Genomic DNA, 21,891 nt, shown 5'->3' with positions numbered 1-21,891 from the left:
AAGTGCATTCCAGATTTTATATGCATAGGTGTACTCAATAACTTGATTCACAAAATTTCTGTCCATGAAGGAGAGTAGCCACACTACGAGACATTCATCTTCTTGCTCCTAGTCCTCGAATGTCTTTGAGAGCACTTCATTTTCTCGATCTTCTTCAGAGCTGAATTGCTTTGGCCTAGAACCTTGAGTGAGATGACTCTAAAGCTTGTTTGATTTGATACACGCAAGAGCTTGCCGTTTCTATACTTTAAAGTTGTCTTCGTCTAGTTTGATGGTTGCTAAAAAATTTGCCAACGAATTTTGAGCGAGTAAGATAGTAAAGTTTGACGGAACTTGAGGTGCTGAAGGTGATCTCAGGGCTCTGATACCATGAACGGTACCAGAAATAATGAGGGAAGAGTATTTAGGGAAGAAAGACAGAGAAAATCAGAGAGAGAATGAGAGTAGAGGGTAGAGTGCGAGAGAAAAGAATGAGTGTATTTTCATTATGAGGTAAATTTCAATTAGGTTACATTACCGTGATGAGCTAATATATAAGAGGGAGAAAGTAATTAATTGATGCTTACTCGACAATTTAGTTATAATAAAAGAAATAACTAGTTATAGACTTAGTTATATGTAATAGACTTCACTCTAGGGATGGCAAAGCTCTCCGAGACGCGGGTATCCTGTAGGGACTACTCCGAATGGAGATTCGATTGCGGTAAGTTTTTTCGTGAGGATGAGAACGAGATAGGCGTGGGGACCACTAATCTCCGAAATTTATAAATTTACTTAATCGTTCTTAATAGTTTATTTCTCATATATATTTTTTAGTCATTTCCCATGCCATATATAGAGAGAGAAACCCAAAGTTCCTAATTCTCATTTGCATAACTCTTCTTCAATTCATAGCATCGTCCATACTCCATCCAATCTCTCTGCAGCCACCCCTCGCCACTCTCCGGTCTCACTGCATTGTCACCCGTCACCGTTTTATCACTCTCACCGCGTAGTTCTTTATACTTGTGGCATTCCTTTTCACAGTCGTCGTGTCCATTATCCTCTCTGCTATGTCCCCCACCTCGTCCACTACTTTGTATTCTAGCTCGCTGTGGAATAAGTCATCATCTTGTAGTTTAGACTTTTTATATAAAATATTGCTGTTTTTATATAAGATGGATACTTTCAACTTTATTTCTATGAAAATTAATAATTAGTCATAACTATCAGAAAGATAAGGAATGGGGTCCCAGTAAAAAATGGATCCGTATAGAAAATGAAGATAGGAAGTAATATTCCTCCATGACCGAAAACTGAGATAAAGACGAAAACAAAAACAAAGACGAAAAGCAAATTTGAGGACGAAAATGGAGAGTAAAGAGGCATCCTACTTAGCTTCATCCTTCTTCTAGCAGCTTCTAATAGCTATACTGACCATAGCCTTAACATGTATACACTATTATTGTATATTTTTTTTATTTTTTATATTGAAAGTAATCAATAAAAAATGAATAAATAAAAAATTTATATTTTATACTAAAAGTAATGCAAACATTAAAAAAATAATAAACAAATCAATTAGCGGCGTCAAACTACGTTCATAAGTTCGTTGTATAGTAGCAAGTTTTGGTACGGCTCAATCAGATAGAGCCGTAGAGAGATTGGGAGCAATAATGCTGCATGTTTAAGCTGCACTAGTTTAAGCTTAAACCATGTTCACAATGCACTTCAATTATTAGATTCTTGGAAAAAAGTCAACCTTAGCTTTTGCATATAACTTCATATGATATGGGAAGTCAACACCCTTTGGCCTCGAAGACTATTGTCTTTTGGTGGCGTTATGGCCGCACTCACCAGAGATTCTGCGGAACTTGCATGGACACATCAAATAAATGATTCTACTATATATGGACATTTCTTTAATTTGTGAAAATCTGGTTATTTATTTACACACATTGTATAGATAATAATGTTAGTGTTACAAGTGTGAGGAGTGCATGAAGTTAGTCCTATATCAAAAAAAGTAAGAAAGAGTGATGGGTTTATAAGATGAGAGACCCATTAACTTGACACCTTAAGATTTTGAGTTGAATGTGGTGTCTTCTCATCTTATGTTCTCTCGATGGTCAAGAGCTTTCTGCGGTTATCCCAACAAATAATTCTTTTAAAGAAAACAGATATAATACTTTTAATTTATATATTTGAATTTGATGTCTATTTTTATTATTCTTTTAAATTTTTTATTCTATCCTATTTGACAATAACAAATGACATATCTTTAAATTAACAAGTCATCTTTAAATCAACTTTACAAACTAAATATTATTATAGAATTAACACTAAATTATATTTGACTTCTCATATATTTTCATACATTATTTTATTTTTAGAATAATAAAAATTATAATATAATTAATAGTAATATCAGTAATTAATAAAAAATTATTATTTTATTTTTAAATCAACTTTACAAATTTAATGTCATTATGGTATTAACACTGTTTACATTAATAAATTTTGATATTTTTATTTTATTAGAAATTTAAGATTTTGTTTTGTTGTATTATATTATTTGATTTGTAATAAAAATAATAACGAAAATAATTAATATTAAAATTTTTGAGAGATAAATATCATCAAAAGTAAAATTGAACTTTTAAAATATTAAAAAATAATTTATAAATTATAATTAATTTTATGTAATTTAAATAAAGAGTAAAGTATCGTTTTTGTCCCCAACGTTTGGAGTAAGTCCTATTTGTGTCCCTAACGTTTAAATCGTCCTATTTGTATCCTTAACGTTTATAAAAGTGATTCAATGTTATCCTACTATCAATTATACTAACAAATCAGATTATATTTTTCAATTATTCTCACTTGGATGTATTCATTCTCGATTTTAATATTATACCCACTATTTGTGTTTAGATTCAATTATGTCCCTAGAAAAGTGAATTATGTAAATGTTGTAAGAATTAGTTTCAACATTTGATGAGCTATTTTTCGAAATAGATCATCGATTCTATCCCAGATATTTGTATTCTAAGGAATTTTTAAAACTCAAACTAAAGCGCACATGATGTGTAATTGACGGCAGGATAACATTGAATCACTTTTACAAACGTTAGGGATATAAATAGGACGATTTAAACGTTAGGGACACAAATAGAATTTACTCCAAACGTTTGGGACAAAAACGATACTTTACTCTTAAATAAAAAATCAATTTTAAAAAAAATCAATTTTTAAATAAAAAAATTGGTTTTTAAAATAAAAATAGATTTTTTTGTATAAAAACTAATTTTTTTCATATAAAAACTGATTTTTTTTAAATTAATTTTTTATTTAAAATTAATTTAATTTATTAACCTAAACGAAATTTTTTACTAATCAAAATTAAAATTATTTTTTTATTAATCTTAACTATATGTAATTCTACATATTAATAATAAATTTAAAAATAAAATAATTAAATTTATAAATTTTATTTTAATATAAATATTATTATATAATTTTTTATTAAAATTTCTGAGCCTTCAAACAAATTTTTTAAGTTCCGCTGCTGCTTTAAAGTACTCAAATTTCGATGTGATAGATATCATATGATTGATATTCCTGACAAACTCAATGAAGTAGATAATTTTTTTGAGAAAATTATATGGTACAGATCTGAATCTGTACAGATTTAAAGATTTGCTTACTTAAACTACACTTTTTAAAGCCACACTTTTTACTTAAAACCGTAACTCTTCACAAAGAAAAGCGTCACCTAATGGAAAAAAGTAAATTAGAAGATTTAAGAGAAGAAATAATTAAGTTATCAAAATTAATAGATCAAAAATTAATGATTTTAACTAATGTTAACTGTAATGACACCGAATTCTTAAAATCAATACAAAATGATTTTTCTCAAAATCTTTATTTTACTATAAATTTTATTGAAGGACTTCAAAAACCTGAAAAAACTTATTTTTCACACGGAATTTCTAAGAAATGTTACCATGGAAATGATTCCCCACATCTTTATCATACTTTTAACCCACAATTAAATTCTATAGTAGATATGCTTGAAGAAATATTAGTATCTATAAAATTTCAAAGAAATAAGGAAAAAGAAAATCCCAAAGAAGAAAAATTTCAAAATATAATCAACATAACAGATTTAAAAGTAAAACCACCACTAAAATTATGAATATTGAAGAAAAATTAGAAGAAGTTATAATGCTTTTTAAACAATTAAAAATGGCTCAAGAAAATAATATTATGGAACAGGGATTTCAGATAGAAGAAGAATTAGTAAATTCTGAAAATATAGAAAATGAAGAACACATCCTAGATTATTCAAGTGACGAAGAACCAGCAATTCCAATACAAGTAAAAAATGAAGCTGGAACATCTAGGGATAATCAATCTCAATTTAAATGGGAAACAGGTTTTGATAATTATGCTTTTAAAAAAGGGTTTATAAATAAAGATTCAAAATATACAAAAACACCATCAAAATACGTTCCTAAAATCCAGGAAATGGAAGGAGAGAGAATGCTCGATTTAGACTGTAAAAAGAATGAAAAAGAAATTTTCGAAAACTGGTTGAATTCCTTCTTATTAGAAGCCTTTACTAATCCAAAATTTAATGAATTATCTGGAAGAGATATTTGGAATTACATAGGGTTTCATACTAAAGGAGCTATAAGAGATTATATGACATCAATAGAAAACCAAATAATAGAAGAATTAGTAACAAAAACAATAGTTTATGATAAGATATTATATATAATGATGATTTTATATAAAGAATTTTTTGGAAAAAAGAATTATAGATCATAAACAAGAAGTCTATAATAAAGAATATCAAGAAGCAAAAAATCATTTAGCTAACATTCAAATATATGATCTATGTAATGTGGAGTCTTATATATGTGAATATAGAATACATTATTACAAATTAAAAGAAGAAGATAAAAATCATTATCTTAGTATGTATATAACAAAACTTCCATATCCTGCTAATGAATTTATTATGGGAAGATTTATAAGAGAAATAAATAGAGGAACAATTGAAAATAATTTTGGTGGAGCAACCTCTGCAATAAGAGAGGAAATAAAAGAACGTTGTATGCAAGAAGCAACTCAAAAAAGATTTGCAAATATAATTAGAATTTGCTGTCAGGATAATGAAGAGATACCTCAAAAATATGGTCTTAATAAAAATTTTCAAAGAAAAAGAAAATATCAATTTAGAAAAAGAAAATACTATCCAAACTGGAGAAAAAAGAGGTATTTTAGAAAAAGAAATAACAATAAAAACAAAAGACAAAAAAGTGATTATTGCCCGAATAAAAAAGAAAATTGTAAGTGTTGGTATTGCCAAGAAGAAGGACACTATGCAAATGAATGTCCGAAAAAGAAGGATAAAAAGGATCTTACTAAACAAATAGAAATTGCTAAGTCCTGTTTCATGGAACCATTAGAAGAATTTGATGATAACTTAGACTATATTTTTGAATATGTCTCGGAAACAGACTCAGAGACTGAGTAATAATGCTACATTTATTACTATAAAAATAACAGAAAAGTTTATAAATGCTTTCATAGATTCTGGAGCAACGCAATGCTTTGCTAGTTCAAACATAAAACTTGATTGGAAAAAATTAAAGAAACCATTAAGAGTTAGAATAGCTGACAAATCAATACATAAAATTAACCAAAAAGCAGAGATGGTTGAAATTTTTATTCAAAATTATATGTTCATTGTTCCATCTATATATATGTTAGACTCTGGAATGGATTTTATCATAGGAAATAATTTTTTAAAGCTATATCATCCATTCATTCAAGAATTAACATATATAGTTTTAAAAGCACCACACGATTCTTCAATAAATCAAAAATCAAAACGTATAAAAATACCAACTACCACTATAGATAAGATCTTAAAATTTAAAATATTTTCTATATTAGAGACATGTTATTTAAATTTATACTTTCAGATAAATATCCCAAAAAATAGTTTTGAAATAAAGATAGAAGAACTTTTGGATGAAATTTGTGCTGAAAATCCTTTAGATGTTAAAAATACAAATAACGAATTAGTAAGTATTAAATTAAAAGATCCTACAAAAGAGATAAATGTTCCAAATAAAATTCCTTATTCCGCAAGAGATAGAGAAGAGTTTTCATTAGAATGTAGAGATCTTTTGGAAAAAGGAATTATAAGATTAAGTAAAAGTCCTCATGCGGCTCCAGCCTTTTATGTCGAAAACAATAATGAAATTAAAAGGGGAAAACGAAGAATGGTTATTAACTATAAGAAGATGAATGAAGCAACTATTGGTGATGCTCATAAACTTCCAAGAAAAGATTCTATTTTAGAAAAAATTAAAGGAGCAACTTGGTTTTCATCTCTTGATGCAAAATCAGGATATTGGCAGCTTCATTTAGACGAAGAAACAAAGAAATTAACTGCTTTTACTTGCCCAACAAAAGAATCAACAAGTGTGTTACTCTATGAATGGAATGTATTACCATTCGGATTAAAACAAGCCCCATGTATTTACCAAAGATTTATGGAAGAAAATCTAAAAGAATTAAATGAATTTGTTTTAGTGTATATTGATGATATACTAATTTTTACAAAACGGGATAGAGAAGATCATCTTCAAAAATTATTAATAGTTTTAGAAAGATATAAAGAAAAAGGATTAGTTCTTAGTAAAAAGAAAGCAAGAATAGCAAAACAAGAAATAGAGTTTATTGGATTAATTCTATCTACTCAAGGAAAGCTAAAACTTCAACCAAATGTCCTAGAAAAGGTAAATTTATTTCCTAATAAAATAGAAGATAGAAAATAATTACAAAGATTTTTAGGATGTATAAATTATATTTCTGATCAAGGATTTTTAAAGAATATAACAGAATACACTAAAAGCTTATTTCCAAAAATAAGTACTAAAAAAGAATGGAAATGGGATGAAAAAGATAGTATGCAAATTCAAAGGATTAAAGAATTATGTGAAAAACTTCCAGAACTTTATATTCCAGAAGAAAATGACTACTTAATAGTAGAAACAGATGCTTCAGACATAACCTGGTCAGGATGTCTAAAAGCTAAGAAAGCTATAAAAAGTTTGGAACAAGGAAAAGAATCACTAGATTCTAAAGATTCCCTAAAGGAATTACTTTGCAGGTATATTTCAGGGACTTTTACTCCAACAGAACAGAGATATACCACTCATGAAAAGGAAACTCTAGCAGCAATTAAATCTCTTAAGAAATGAAAAATTGATTTACTACCCAGAGAATTTACGTTAAGGACAGATTCAAGCTTCCTAACAGGTTTCATACGATATAATTTAAAAGTTGATTATAATCATGGACGATTGGTAAGATGGCAATTATTTTTGTTACAATATCCAATAAAAATTGAATATATTAAGGGTGACAAAAATGTTATTGCAGATACATTAACAAGAGAATGGAGTTCGTCTACAACGCATTAGGTCAAGAAATTCAAAAATATGAGCAAGAGCTCGAAAAATGCAAGCATTGTCAGCAAATAAGGACACAGATCCAATCCCTCAAGAAGGCCATCGAAGCAATGAAATCAACACAACAAGCAGAAACATCAGAGTTCAGCCAGCTAAGCATGGTGGACAAATCAGGTGAAGAAAAAATTTCAGAAAATAAAACAATTGCTGAAATCATTAAAAAATTCACCCAAAATAAAAAATATTATGTAATTTATAACGGCCCCATGAAAGGAGTATATGATGCCTGGGAAAAAGCAGCACCATTCACACACCAGTCAAGGATAGTTCATAAAGGAGGGTTTCTAACACTGGAAGAGGCAAAGAAATCCTTCAAGGAATATAAAACTCTCCATCCAGAACAAACCCTAAAAAGAGCAGATAAAGCTCCAATTCAAACCCAGAGAACAGGGATAATAAGAAACATTCCTACAAGGGCTGAAATTAAGGAAAAGAAAAGGGTCTGTAGATCAAATCTCAGAGAAACCCTTAACATAGTCCTGAATTGGACTGAAGAAAAAAGGGCAATTTTGGGATATTATCCTATTGCCAAAGAACAGCTAACAAAGCTGGTTATATTTCCAGATGCTTCCCCATCTGACACCTATCAGTTTTTCCAATATGGATTAATTGATACAATTTTAATTTTTAATGATCTAAAAATTATTAGTGAGTTTCCTGCAGGATTCGTTGATGCAGTAAAGAGATTTAAAAATATGATTGACAATGTAAATCCAAGGGATATATCCCTAAAATTTACAAACAGTCAACCTATTTTTAATGAAGAAGAAGAATGCTTGGTTCCAGCACACCAAGTAATATTCATGTCCGTCTTCCCAGGAAACTTTCAACCAATTGATCAGATTCAAGACTTAACAATTTACAGTAATGAAGGAAGGCTGGCCAGCACATTAGCAAAGGTCTTTGAAAGAACTCAAAAAATAACAAAGGAATCTCACACAAGGATTAATTATAAAATTAGAAATACTTTGCTTGTGTCCAGTAAAAGAAATGAAATTGAAGAAAGAGAGATGAGACTCTTGGTGGAATTTGAATCAGCATTCTACAACTTATCCGGACTTTTAGAAAAGCTCCCTGAAGGGATAAAGAGGAATCTCTGCTATTTAATAAAAGACAGAGAAGACCACAAGTGCCAGCTATGTGCCTCAGAGTTATCTGAAGAAAGCAATAATGAAACGGAATCAACTCACATGATGAAAGAAGAGGACAATGCATCTGAGGGTCACATGATAAAAGAAGAGGACAGTGCATCTGAAGCATCTCTTAACATTATTGCATAGTGACGTAAGCACTTAGGTCATAGAGCACCAACAATGTAGCTGGTGCAAAGAGAACAAACAATGACGTAAGCAATAACGTCATAAGAAGGGTAAGGATGGGAATTGTCCATCAAACCCAACTATTATAAATAGGTTGCTTAGGCAATTGTAGAAGCATCAGACAATAGAAAGCAGGAGGCTAAGAGTACTCATATGCTAGGAGAGCAAGGAGAAAGCTGCCAAGGCGATTCTATAGTCTGAGGAAGAATTCCCTTAGGAAAAAAAAAATATATATATAATTCTAAACTCCCCTCTGGAGTTAGTATCTACAATCTCCTCTCTGGAGATAAAAACACCTTATGTAAAATATACTAAATAAAGGAAGTTTTTTTTCCAGAAAGGTACATCTTCATCCTAGTCTTTCATTTATGAATTATTTAGAAAGTTTAGAATTAACAGAAGAATCTGATTATTATAGATTAACTGCTTTATTAGATAATGAAAAACAGGCTGTTCTAAAAACAGAATTAAATCTCAAATCAAATGAAAATTTTAATAAACAAAATCTCTTAAAAGAAGTTTTTAATAGAAAAATATAATATACTATGGAAAAATTCAACTTGAAGCCCCTATAAAAATAAAATCCGCCAATGGAGAACTTGAGATAGCTTTGATAAATGATGAAGAATTGAGTAAACAGATTGAGAAAATTAAGGATCAACAAAAAAGATCTAAAATTGGATGGATTCATATTAGTACTATACAAGTCTTAATCAAATCTACATATATGAAAGGAATTAATTCACCAATAAGCTTAGCAATCTGTGACAAAAGAATTACTGATGACCCAATAGATCAAATAATCGGAATTGTTCATGGAAACCTGGCAAATGTAAATGTTAAATTCAACGCCCATCTTGGATATGCTATACCTTTATCAACTGAAAACCTTGGTAGATCTATAAGTTTGGCTTATAAATTTCACAGAAAGAATCTAATGGAACAAGATGATGAACCATTTTCGATTACATATGCTATAAATTATGCTTTAACAAATAGCCATCATAGTATAATATTTAAAAATAGAGAAAAAATTTATGTCGATGAATTATTTCAGAAAATTGTAAAAACAGAAATACCAAAATATAAAGCTATTGAAAACCCAGTTCTATTATTAAAAGAACCATCAGGAAAATTAGTTTCATCGAACTTTCAAATAAGAGAATCTAAAATTAATAGCCCTTTAAGTTTATCTAAGTTAAAAATTAAAGAAGAAAATTCTGAAATAAAAGAATTAACAAAAAAGGTCGAAAAATTAAATGAAACTCTAAACACTAAATTATGACAATAAATAAAGAAGAAATATATGTAACTTATCAAGACAAGAAACAAGAGCTCTTTAAAAGAGAAAATCGTTTAAATTATTTACAGTTTTCTGAAATAAATCAAAGAGCATTTGAAGCTCTAAAAATAATTTATGACAAGTTGAAAAGAGAAGTTGAAGAGCTAGAGAAATTAATAGAATCTCTGGAAAATAGTGATGAATCGATGATAGAGTTTGCAGAAATTCTAAAATAAATAATGAAGCATAAAAAGATTGAAAAACCAGAAAATAAAATAAAAAGAAAAATGGTGGAAAAATTAAAAAGTAAAATAAATGAATATAAAAGAGAATTAAATAATCTTCAGATCGAAATTGATGACCTTATAATAAAAAGGATAGAAATAAGAATAAATATAAACAAGTTGGAATTAAACTTAAAAAATTTATAAATGCTTGGAAAACCATATTATGACTTAAAAGAATTAAAACTATTGAAAGAAAAAATAGAAAATAAAGTTGAAAAATTAAAAAGATATTTAGAAACAACAGAAAGTGTAGAAATAAAAGAAGTTATTGAGGATTTGAAAAATTATATTAAAGAAAAAGACAAACAGATAAAAGATTTTATATACAATAATCCATACAAAAAAGAATATTATAAACTAAAACAAGATTGAAAAACTATAAAAATCAGAATTATAAATCAAGGACTAATAATAAATAATCACACAAGAAAAATAATAGAAATGGTCAATACTTTAGATTATAAATTTGCACCACCAATTGCATCTATACAAATTATAATTTTATTTGAAGTAAAATATGAAGAATTAATTTCGAAAAAGAAAGAAAAGTCGAATGTTAAAAAATTGGTATCAGAGTCAAGTTAACGATTAAGGGTAATACTTTCTCTTTAAGCAACACTTTTAGTGACATGCTTTTCAGCCACAAAAAGACAAAAATCTGTACACCCACATCTGTACACTAAAAAGTCCTTTTTTTTGTGACCTGACACCAACTTGTTCTGATACCATGTAATAGCTCTAGTATAAAAGAGACTAGCAGAATATGCTGGACATGCAGAGCACGAATGAAGAGAAGAGAAAAACAGATTTCAGGATTGTATTCAATTGAATATTGTGAACTAGAATCATATATATATCATAAGGCCATCCACTACACTTGTATATATATAATCGTGTGAGTGGTATGCATAGCAGAGCCTAAAGCTTTCTAACCGATTAGCTTAGCACACAAGAAACTGCTGTGACAGAATCTGGTATGAAGCAGAATCCTTTTTTACAGTTTGAGTTATATTATAAGGTTCATGCTCATTGGGTCGAAAATGAAACAAATAAAGCGCTTGGCTGAGATTAGAGACAAGTAGGTTCATGTGGCGAGTTCTACTCTAATTAAGCTTCATGTCTCGTTGGATTTTGTTCGGTTGCTCGTTGAGTCGGTTGGTTGTGACTTGTGAGGGACGGGACCTGAATACGAGTGCCGTAAGAATGAGTGACGTCCACGATTGTCAGTGGGTGAGTGGGTCGGCGGATTGGGCCACTTACAAAAATATTCCAATACTAAAATAAAGTGTGTACAAAGAGACGACAAAATTAAGATAAAATGGAGAGTAGATCTTTTTCCATGAAAAAAAAAAAATTAGATAGTGTTTAGTGTAGGATTTTATATTTTATTATTATTTTTTTTCTATTTAATTTTGATTCCACTTATAGAATTAAAGATGAGAGATCACTTTTTATTCTCTCATATATTAAAAAAAATAAAGAAAATTCATTCCCAATAAAATGTCACGTATTTTCGGAAAAGAATACTTTTTCACTTGAATTTATTTGTCTAGAAACTTCTGCCAGTTATCTAAACCATGGATAAAAGATAATGTCATGTGACGGTTCCGATGGATCAATAACCTGTCGAATAAGTGAATTCATCGAGTGAACCTCCAATTCTTGTTAGACTGGACCGAACATATTTTGTATACAAAAGACTATGGAGGCCACTCTGATAAACACGCCTAAAACGTCTTTTTTTAAAGATGTCTTTATGTTGTGTTTTAATTGGTTTTGGTATAATTTATTCGGTGTTCCTCATCACATATTATTAAATTCCTCAAAAGATTTTCTTTCCAAAAACAATAAAAAACATTTAATTTGGACTAAAACAAAAAAGGTAATAGATTAACTATTAGATTTTTTTTTAAAAGATTATTTACATAAAAAAATATATCACATTCATCAAAATATATATATATATATATATATAAGCTCTTAAAAAATTTTATAAATAAAAAAATAATTAATTTTTATTCGTATAATATATAAAATAATTACTATATTATTATTATATTATAGATTAAAATTTACTAATTTAAATTTTGTTTTTAATTTTAATATAAGCATTAAAAATAAATAATTTTTTTATAACAAGATATATTGTAATAAAATATATATAATATTAATTAATTTTTAAAAAATTCTGAAAAGATGGTTTTTTCTAATAAAGTGTTATTAAAAAATTAACATTATAAAAACTAATTTCAACCAATATGATATAATATGATATAATAGGTTATTAAATATATTTAATACAAAATACATTGAATATAAATTTTTATTGAGTTTAAATTTTAAATAATTTTTAATTGAATTTTGAATATTTTTATTTTAAAGAGTTAGAATATTTTAACATCATTTTTTTCGTATCTTTTTAATTGAATCTTTGATTTTTTAAATTATAAACCTTATTTATAATTAAGAGTAATGTTTTAACACCACCAATTAGTCACACATATAAAAATACAAGAACAATTCTATTGTCATAATTATAATCTAACTTTATAAGCAATACAATACAATGAAACTATATATAAATAATATAACTAAATTTTATCTACATCTATAGTCACATTTCATAAATAATATAATTAAATTATATTTATGTTTATAATTAAAATATGAATAAAAATACAAAAAAGTATCAAGATGGTTAATTTTTTTCATTCATAATTTTTTATTATTTTTGTTGTGAAAAATTTAATTGTTTTAATAATTAATTATTTTTTAAAAAAAGATAATTGAATAACACAAAAAATTCTTATTAAGAGTAATTTATTTATATATGATTAAAAAATAATTGAATAATTATATACGGTAAAAAATTAATATTATTAAAAAATAAAAATAAAATTTATTTTAAAATTAAAAATAAAGTTTATTTAAAAATAAAATTAAAAATCATGGTTTTTTTTCTTTTTTCCAAAATTTATCTACGAGTAATTCTATGAATATTTTATGATGAATAAAAATATTAAACTCATACTAAAATTTATTCTAATAAAATTTATTTTTATTCTACTAAACGTTAAATAAATTATTGAAAAGACTTTTGTTTCCTCCATTAGAGAAGAATGATAAACTTCCATACTTCTATTATGTTATGGCAATAATTTGGCCTGTTATTTTTTAATGTACATAATAATAATAATAATAATAATAATAATAATAATAATAATAATAATAATAATAAAACAAGTATATCACAGTAAAAAAGAAAGCACGTCACCAAATAATTTATCATTCGAATTATATATGAATCAAATTGATAATATGAGAGCTAACACTACAAAAATCGACAACAAAGTTAGAGACTTACAAAACCTTTCTTAAGATCATAGAAAAAAAACGTTTATATTTGTGTGATATACAAAGCAATTATCATAATATTATTATTATTATTATTATTATTATTATTATTATTATTATATATATATATATATATATATATATATATATATATATATATATATATGAGCAAAAAAAGTCCAACTGTATGTTTTAAAGTAAAATTTTTTTTAATATTTGATTAAATGTTCTTGTATTTAGTACTTTTTTTTGCACTTCCTCTTAGTTAAAAATATAATCATTATAATTTTTTAGTTATTATTGCTAGGGGTGTTTACAGATGGAATATGGCTGAAATTTCGATCCAATCCGCACTAAACTCATTAGATCAAATTCGATATTCGCACTTTTTATGTTTGGATCAGATATCAAATATATCCATAAAATAAAAAATATAAAAAAAATTATTTTTATAAAAAAAAGTCAATAATTTTTTTTGTTTACTTTTTTAAACATATTTACTTCTATCTGATTAGAGTGTGGATCCGATTCGATCCAATCCGATCATCTTACAGATCAGATCATATTCTCAAATTACAGATCAGATACGGATAAATACTGTGAATTTATATGGATATGATCTAATCTATGAACACCCCTAACTATTACTATAGGTTCATTGTTGCAAAAGAATGTTTCTTTTATTATAAACTATTATTAGATTTTAATTACCATTAAAACAACTGAATGGTCAACTTAATTACCATTATTATATCCATAGTTGTAAAAACCGAACTGGATCGGTTCGGTTTACTCTTTGGACCGTTTAAGGAATAAAATCGGTGTGAACTGGTAAGATCTGGTGCAAACTGGTCTAACCAAACTGGTCTGCTTGAAAAAATTTTTAAAATGTCTCCACAAGGTCTCAAACCAAGAATCTTGGAGCAAAAATAACCTCTACTTGCCACTTAGCCATTGCACTTCTAAGTACTATATTTGACAAATACTAATTATATAGTATACATAAATATCTAATTTAATTTAATTTTTATTTTTTCTATTTTTAAAATTAATTATATTTTAATTATATACCATTATTAATATAAATATAAATTTCACTAAAAATTTATTAATTTACTTGATCTATTTTATTGCTAGTATTGTGATTAAGGTTATTTGTTTTGATGTTAGTGTTAAAATCTACTGATATTATAGTTAGATGATAGGCTTTGTGAATTAATTATTTTTTTATTGTGTCAAAATAAGATACTATTGTAGTATTAAAATTTTATGATTTTTTTTATATTAGTTATTTTTAGAAGTTGAGACTTGATTCTTCATAAAATGTTAGTGAAGATATGCATTTCAAATTTTAATTTTAAGTTTTTAACTATTTTATATTTTATATTTACGTGAGACCAGTTTTATCGGTTCAACCAGTGATTTATCAGTTGAACCAATAAACCAGTGAACCAGTAGCTTGATCGGTTCGATCACTAGTTCAGTTCTAACAATTATATTTCAATCTAATTTTAAAAATTTCGATTTACTCAATTTAATAGTTATGACTCACAATTGGTTCCTAATCAAGCAACAACAAATTATGTCTCCCAATTGGTTCCTAATCAGTTCTAACAATTATGTCTCCCAACTTAATAGTTATGACTCACATTGGTTCCTAATATTATTTTTGTCACTGTCTCACAAAATCGTTAACGACATGCTGAAATGGACTAACGACTGCTACATTATACATTCTAGCGACTATTTGATGTGACAATTGAAATTTTTTTACCTTATTTTTTATTTTCAACTAAACACTTAAAACCCTAATATGAGTCACGGATACCTAAGTTAAAAAATCAAACTAAGTAAATTGAAACTTTAAAAATCAGATTAAAGCTCGAATATAACTTCAAAATAGAACTTTAACTTATGTAGTGATTAATTTAAATGAAAATCAAATAAATCAAAATTCAACATAATTTTTATCAATGTTTTTAAATTCGAAATTTCTATACCAAAATTAACTAGGATTTTTCTTTAAATTAAAAATTTAATGAAATAGTGACTTTAATTATCTTAACCAATGTCCTAATTAATTGCTTTTATGTCTTAAAAAAACCGTATATGAGAAGAAAATAATTAATTTGTCTACTTTAAAAAATAGTTATTTTACTAAAATGAGAAACTATTTTTTAAAAATTTTTAAGAACTAATTAATATTATATATATTTTGTTACACTACATTTAATTATAAAAATTTTATTTATTTCTAATACTTATATTAAAAATAAAAAAATTAAATTAATGAATCTTAATCTATAATATAATAATAATATAGTAATTATTTTATATATTGTACGAATATAAATTAATTATTTTTTTTATTTATAAAAATTTTTAAACGCTTGAGCTTGTTTTATATATATATATATATATATATATATATATATATATATATATATATATATATATATATATATATTGATGAATGTGATATATTTTTTTATGTAAATAATCTTTTAAAAAAAATCTAATAGTTAATCTATTACCTTTTTTGTTTTAGTCCAAATTAAATGTTTTTTATTGTTTTTGGAAAGAAAATTTTTTGAGAAATTTAATAATATGTCATGAGGAACACCGAATAAATTATACCAAAACCAATTAAAACACAACATAAAGACATCTTTAAAAAAAGACGTTTTAGGCGTGTTTATCTGAGTAGCCTCCAAAGACTATATGTTAATAAGTATAGAATAAAAAATATAGAATGCATTTAAGTTAGAAACTTAGGAGAGTTATAAAATTACAAGTGTATATTTGCTTGAGAAGCTGCATATTGTGTTACAGTCGTTTAAGAGGTACGAAAAATCAATTTTTTTTTAATATAAACGGTTTATTAGTTAAACAAATAATTTATAAGAATTAAATAAATAAAAGATTTTAGAGATAAATTTAAAAGAAGAAATGTAAGAGGAACACATATATTTACAAAGTTTACTGTATTAAAAATACATAAAAATTAGGACAAATTATTCAAATAAAATATTTGGATTCTAAAATTACAAAAATATAATTTTTTACGGTTTGGATACGAAAATATAACTTTTTACAAAATTATGTAAATTAGTAAAGAGGTTTCACGGTTTCTAAATACACATAAATGGAGGGTTTCACAGTTTACGTTCATGTTGCATTTGACCAGAAAGCAATGGAGAATTTATTTTTTTCTATTAATTTTGTCATTTAATCTCATTTACAACAAGAGATAAAAAAATAATTATCAAAATTTTTGAATTTTTTTTATGACTATATTTTACAAATAAATATTTTTTTAACATTATTGTTAGTACTCTTTGTTAAGTTTTGGTTTTTTATCTATCTTTTATTTATTTTTCTAGTTAATAGTATGAATATTTTTGTTCATTAATGTATATTATTGTATTTTTTTTAATAGAATTTTTATTATTCGTTGTTCATATAAATTTTTTAATTATTTTTATTAATACATATTTTTTTATAAAACTTTATTTTTTATTTGATTTTGTATATTTTTTATTATGTGTTTTTAAATTAGTATATATTTTATTTACTATTGTTAATTTTTATAATATATATCCCATTAAAAAGATATAATTAAATACAAAAAGAGTACTAAAAAATTATAACGAAAAGAATACTAAATTTTAACACATAAATTTAAATTTTCTTCTTTAGTATTCTTTTTGTATTTAATTATATCTTTCTAATTTGTATTTAAATTCTCCTCTCCTTTCATTTGTAAATGTGTGAAAATAACTCTCAACTATCACACCATAAATCGCTGGACCCCTTTCACGGTTTATGCTTATTTTTTATTCCAACAGAAATCATGAAATTTCTACTACGGTTAGTTTCTGAACAAATATAACATGAACGTAACCCGTGAAACCTCTCCAACAGTGTATTTAAAAACCGTGGAACTCCTTCGGCGATTTACATCATTTTAAAGAAAGTTGCATTTTTGTATCAAATTGCAAAAATTGTATTTCTATAATTTTAAAACTCAAATATTTTATTTGGGTGATTTGCCCTAAAAATAATAAACATTTCTCTTATGCATAAATTAGGGGTGTCAATGGGTAGGATAGGATAGGGTATGGTTTAGATCCAACCCTAACCATATCCGCTCTTAACCCACGGGTATCCGATCCTACCTACGAATTACAAAAAAGATATAATATTATTATATAATTTGATGATAATTTAAAATGGAACTGACTTTATGTAAAAAAAAAAAAAATAAATTATCAATTAATAATTTTTCATAGTGGTTATGAATTTTTTACATTTAGTGAGAGATTTTTGATTCAACATCCACTTAAAACATATTTTTATATAAATATATAACATATATATATATATATATATAGATAGAGTGCGGTTGGTCGAGTAGAGTTGAAACTCAACCCGCACAAAAATCTTACCTGCACTCTACTCTATTCACTGCAGATCGAGTTAACAATCCTACTCGACCGACCGAATGAAATCGGATTGGATACCGCAAATACATATTGCCACCCCAGCATAAATCAATTTTGCATTGACACTTACATCACGTGTACAGTGACGGTGTCTGATTGGTTGTATTGAGAAAGTCAACGTTGCACCGAATTATGTTATAGTTTTGTTATTGTTTTCTAATTAAAAGTCAAAGGTAATTAATGGGCTGATATGGCATAGGATTTTTTTTATCTTTTTATTTTAATTTCTTTGTTACAGGAGTAAAAAAATTGGAAAAATAAATATATTTATTTAAATAAAATAACAAATAAAATTTTAAAAATTTACATTTTAATTAGGTTAATTTTTAAAAAAAATATTAATAAAGTCTTCTATAATAATAAATATGAATAAGTTAGTTAATTAAGACTTTTTATTCTAATTATAGAAATTAATTTAAAAATAGTGTGTTTATATTTTTTATTTTAAATATTTTATTAATATTTTTTTTAAAATTAATATATAAATTTTTAAAAATTTATTTGTTATTTTATTCTATTTTTTATAATCATAATTTTTATTATAATTTTATTTGATGTTTTTTTTATTATAATTTTGATGTTTATGAAGCAATATATTAACGTGCTTTTAACAACTTAATTATGATACAAATTCTCATCTTTCCAATTATATATAAAATGACGACAGTGGTAGGCTGGTAGCTGCTGATGGCGAAGAAATAAAAGACGAAACATGATGAAAAAAGAAAAAGGAAATAGAAAATGAACTTTTCAAAGTAAACACGTTCGTTGACCCCATAAAAGTTGACTTTTTATTTAGTCAGCGCTATGGACAGCTACCTGAAGTTGTCTTTGGTGTTAGAACCTCACAAACACAAACAAGCATGTAACGAATTCTATTCGTTTATATATGCTCCAAGGTTCACTAAATATTCTTTCATCATAAAGCAACACCAAAAAAATCATAAAAACGTGAGACATATCGCCATCAAAAGAGAACACGAGCTTATTCCAGAAATCCATTTTTCAGAAGAAAAATAATGTACAAATTAAGTAGCAATACTGTGCATGATACCGGTTAAGTTATATAGTATTTATACGAAACTAATAGATGTTATTATAGCTCTATTATTCAATTATTAATTTAGAATAGTACTACTGCACTTGTCTTCACTGATAATTCCAACGTGTAATGCTGCCATTAGTGCCATTGCCATATGCATGTCCGTCACCAATATATAGCACGGACCACTGTTAATACCTGGTCTGTGTTTCTGGGAGATATTTTTAAGAGGAATGTTAGGGACAGCAATTTTGGTGTTTTGTAACCATCAATTAGTCATCAATAATATTTTTAATGGTGTGAGATTACATCTAATAGTAGGAGATCACTCGCTTTTGTTTTGATAGTTAAGTGTTGGCTAGAAAACACAAAAGTTGCTGGCCCTAGACTTTTTCTATTTTTAATTAGAGTAAATCTTTTGTCTTTAAAATTTATTAAAAATTTTAAAATTATTTTAAAGTTTTATTTTATTTTAATTTTATCTTAAATTCTTTTTATTTGCATTAATTATATGTTTAGGAGCTAATTTTTTAAAAAATTAAGATCAATCCAGTTTTTCTAAATTATTATTGAATTAATTTTAAGTTTTTTAAAAATATTAAATTTTAAATCTTAATCTTAAACTAATTCTAAATTCTTAAAATACAAGAGTTAAAAATAATTTTATTATAAAAATGTAGTTATTAATATTGACTTATTAAAAATTAATTCATTATATTTATTTTTCAGTATATACGAAATATTTTTGGAACCAGCATAATAATATTTATTCTAGTCACCAAAAAAAATAATAATAATAATATTTATTCTAAACTCTCTATTTTAGTTATTGTTTAGAGTATAAGGTCACGACAAAATTCAATTCCATTAGTTTGCAGCACGTTTTCCCTTCAAGGCCTGCACCGATGTTTTCATCATCACTCTCTCTCTCTCATGGAGTCATGGTATATATATATATCCCTCTCTTCAACACCCTTGCATGCATCAACCAAGTATCCGCCATTGTCATGGAGTTTGAGAATAACGAAGAATCACTGTATTACTATTCTTCTTCTTCATCACTATCTTCTTCTACTTCATCTCAAACCCAACGCTCGGCCATCAGCCCACCGCCATCGTCATCGTCGCCATCACGCAGTCAGAAGAGGAGATCGGGGAGGAAGAAGTTCCGAGAGATGAGACACCCGGTGTACAGGGGTGTCCGGCGGAGGAACGGCAACAAGTGGGTATGCGAAGTGAGAGAACCAATCAAGAAATCAAGAATATGGCTCGGAACTTACGCTACCCCTGAAATGGCCGCTAGGGCACACGACGCCGCAGTTCTGGCACTTAGAGGCACCTCAGCCACCTTCAATTTCCCTCTCTCCGTCCCCCTTCTTCCCCTTGCGGAGTCATCTTCACCTCAACATATTCGAGAAGCTGCTTCCAAAGCCGCACAACAAACTAGTAATAATGATATTACTAACCCTCCTGTTTCTTCTTCAAATATGAATCTTTGTGTTGGTGTTGATGATGGTGGTGGTAGTGGTGGAGTGGGGTCGATTTCATCGACGACGTTCTTTGATGAGGAGGCAATGTTTAACATGCCTGCATTGCTTGATAGCATGGCGGAGGGTTTGCTTATAACACCACCGTCCATGAAGCGAGGAGCTTTTCATGATGATGATGAATTTCAAACTGACCTCACTCTCTGGAATTTCGATTAATCGATACCTATTAACCGATATATTAGACTAGTTCCAAAGCGACAATTTATTAAGAATGTTGTTAATTTTATAGGTCCCTGCATCCATGGTTTTTCTGCTTCTTTATCACTCAAATTAACTTGGGAGCCACTTACGATTAATCCCGTTTTATTGAGAAAGTCTAGGAATAACTTTTATTAAAATTTGGCTGGCACTTAATAATCAATAATAACTAATTAATAACTATACGTTACAAAATTTGTTGCACCTAGCACTCGTCCGTCTTATTAGTCCATAATATTATTGTTGTTCTTGTTGTGAGCTAAAGCTGATGACCACGCATATTGAATCCTAAGTATATACAAGAGAAACATTAACGATGAAATAATGACATTCATCCAATAAATTTTGACAATTTTTTTTTCAATATTTAATGTTGGTTTGTGATATATGCTTCATTAAATACTTAATTTTGGTAATACATACAGGATGTAAAGATGTTAGATTTAGTCTAAAGTCGAATATTTTAATTTTCAAATTTTAAAATATATAAAATAATTTTTAATTAATAACAAAGACTATTAGCATAAAATCTTAATTTGAACACGTGATAATTTAATATGAAAAATTTTATGGTACTGATAGAAGAAAAAAGTATGCTATGAAGACTATACATGTCTTATTTAAATAATGACGTGTAGTCTCTTTTTAATTCTCGTTGTTATGTAAGACTAGTAATGGGTAGGGTAGGATAGGGTTTAGATCCTATTCGTGAGTTAAAAATTTTATTAAAACTCTATTCTACCTTACCTGCGGGTAAAGAATCTCTAACCCTAACCCTACATGCACCCTAAAGTTGTAAATCCTACCCTATTCTACTCTATCCGC

The 21,891-nt window shown here is 26.9% G+C and overlaps 1 protein-coding gene across 1 annotated transcript; it reads left to right on the top strand.

The window, feature by feature from the left end:
* Positions 1 to 20,325: 20,325 nt before the first annotated feature.
* On the top strand, positions 20,326 to 21,024 carry LOC112769458 (dehydration-responsive element-binding protein 1D-like). Its single transcript, XM_025813976.1, has one exon. The coding sequence runs from the start codon at positions 20,326 to 20,328 to the stop codon at positions 21,022 to 21,024; it is 699 nt and encodes a 232-aa protein (XP_025669761.1).
* The last annotated feature ends 867 nt before the right edge of the window (positions 21,025 to 21,891 follow it).

Source organism: Arachis hypogaea, chromosome 18, assembly GCF_003086295.3.
Source record: "Arachis hypogaea cultivar Tifrunner chromosome 18, arahy.Tifrunner.gnm2.J5K5, whole genome shotgun sequence".
NCBI classification, from domain to species: Eukaryota; Viridiplantae; Streptophyta; class Magnoliopsida; order Fabales; family Fabaceae; genus Arachis; species Arachis hypogaea.
The sequence above is the reverse complement of the archived record's forward strand: the minus strand, read 5'-3'. Positions and strand labels throughout refer to the sequence as shown.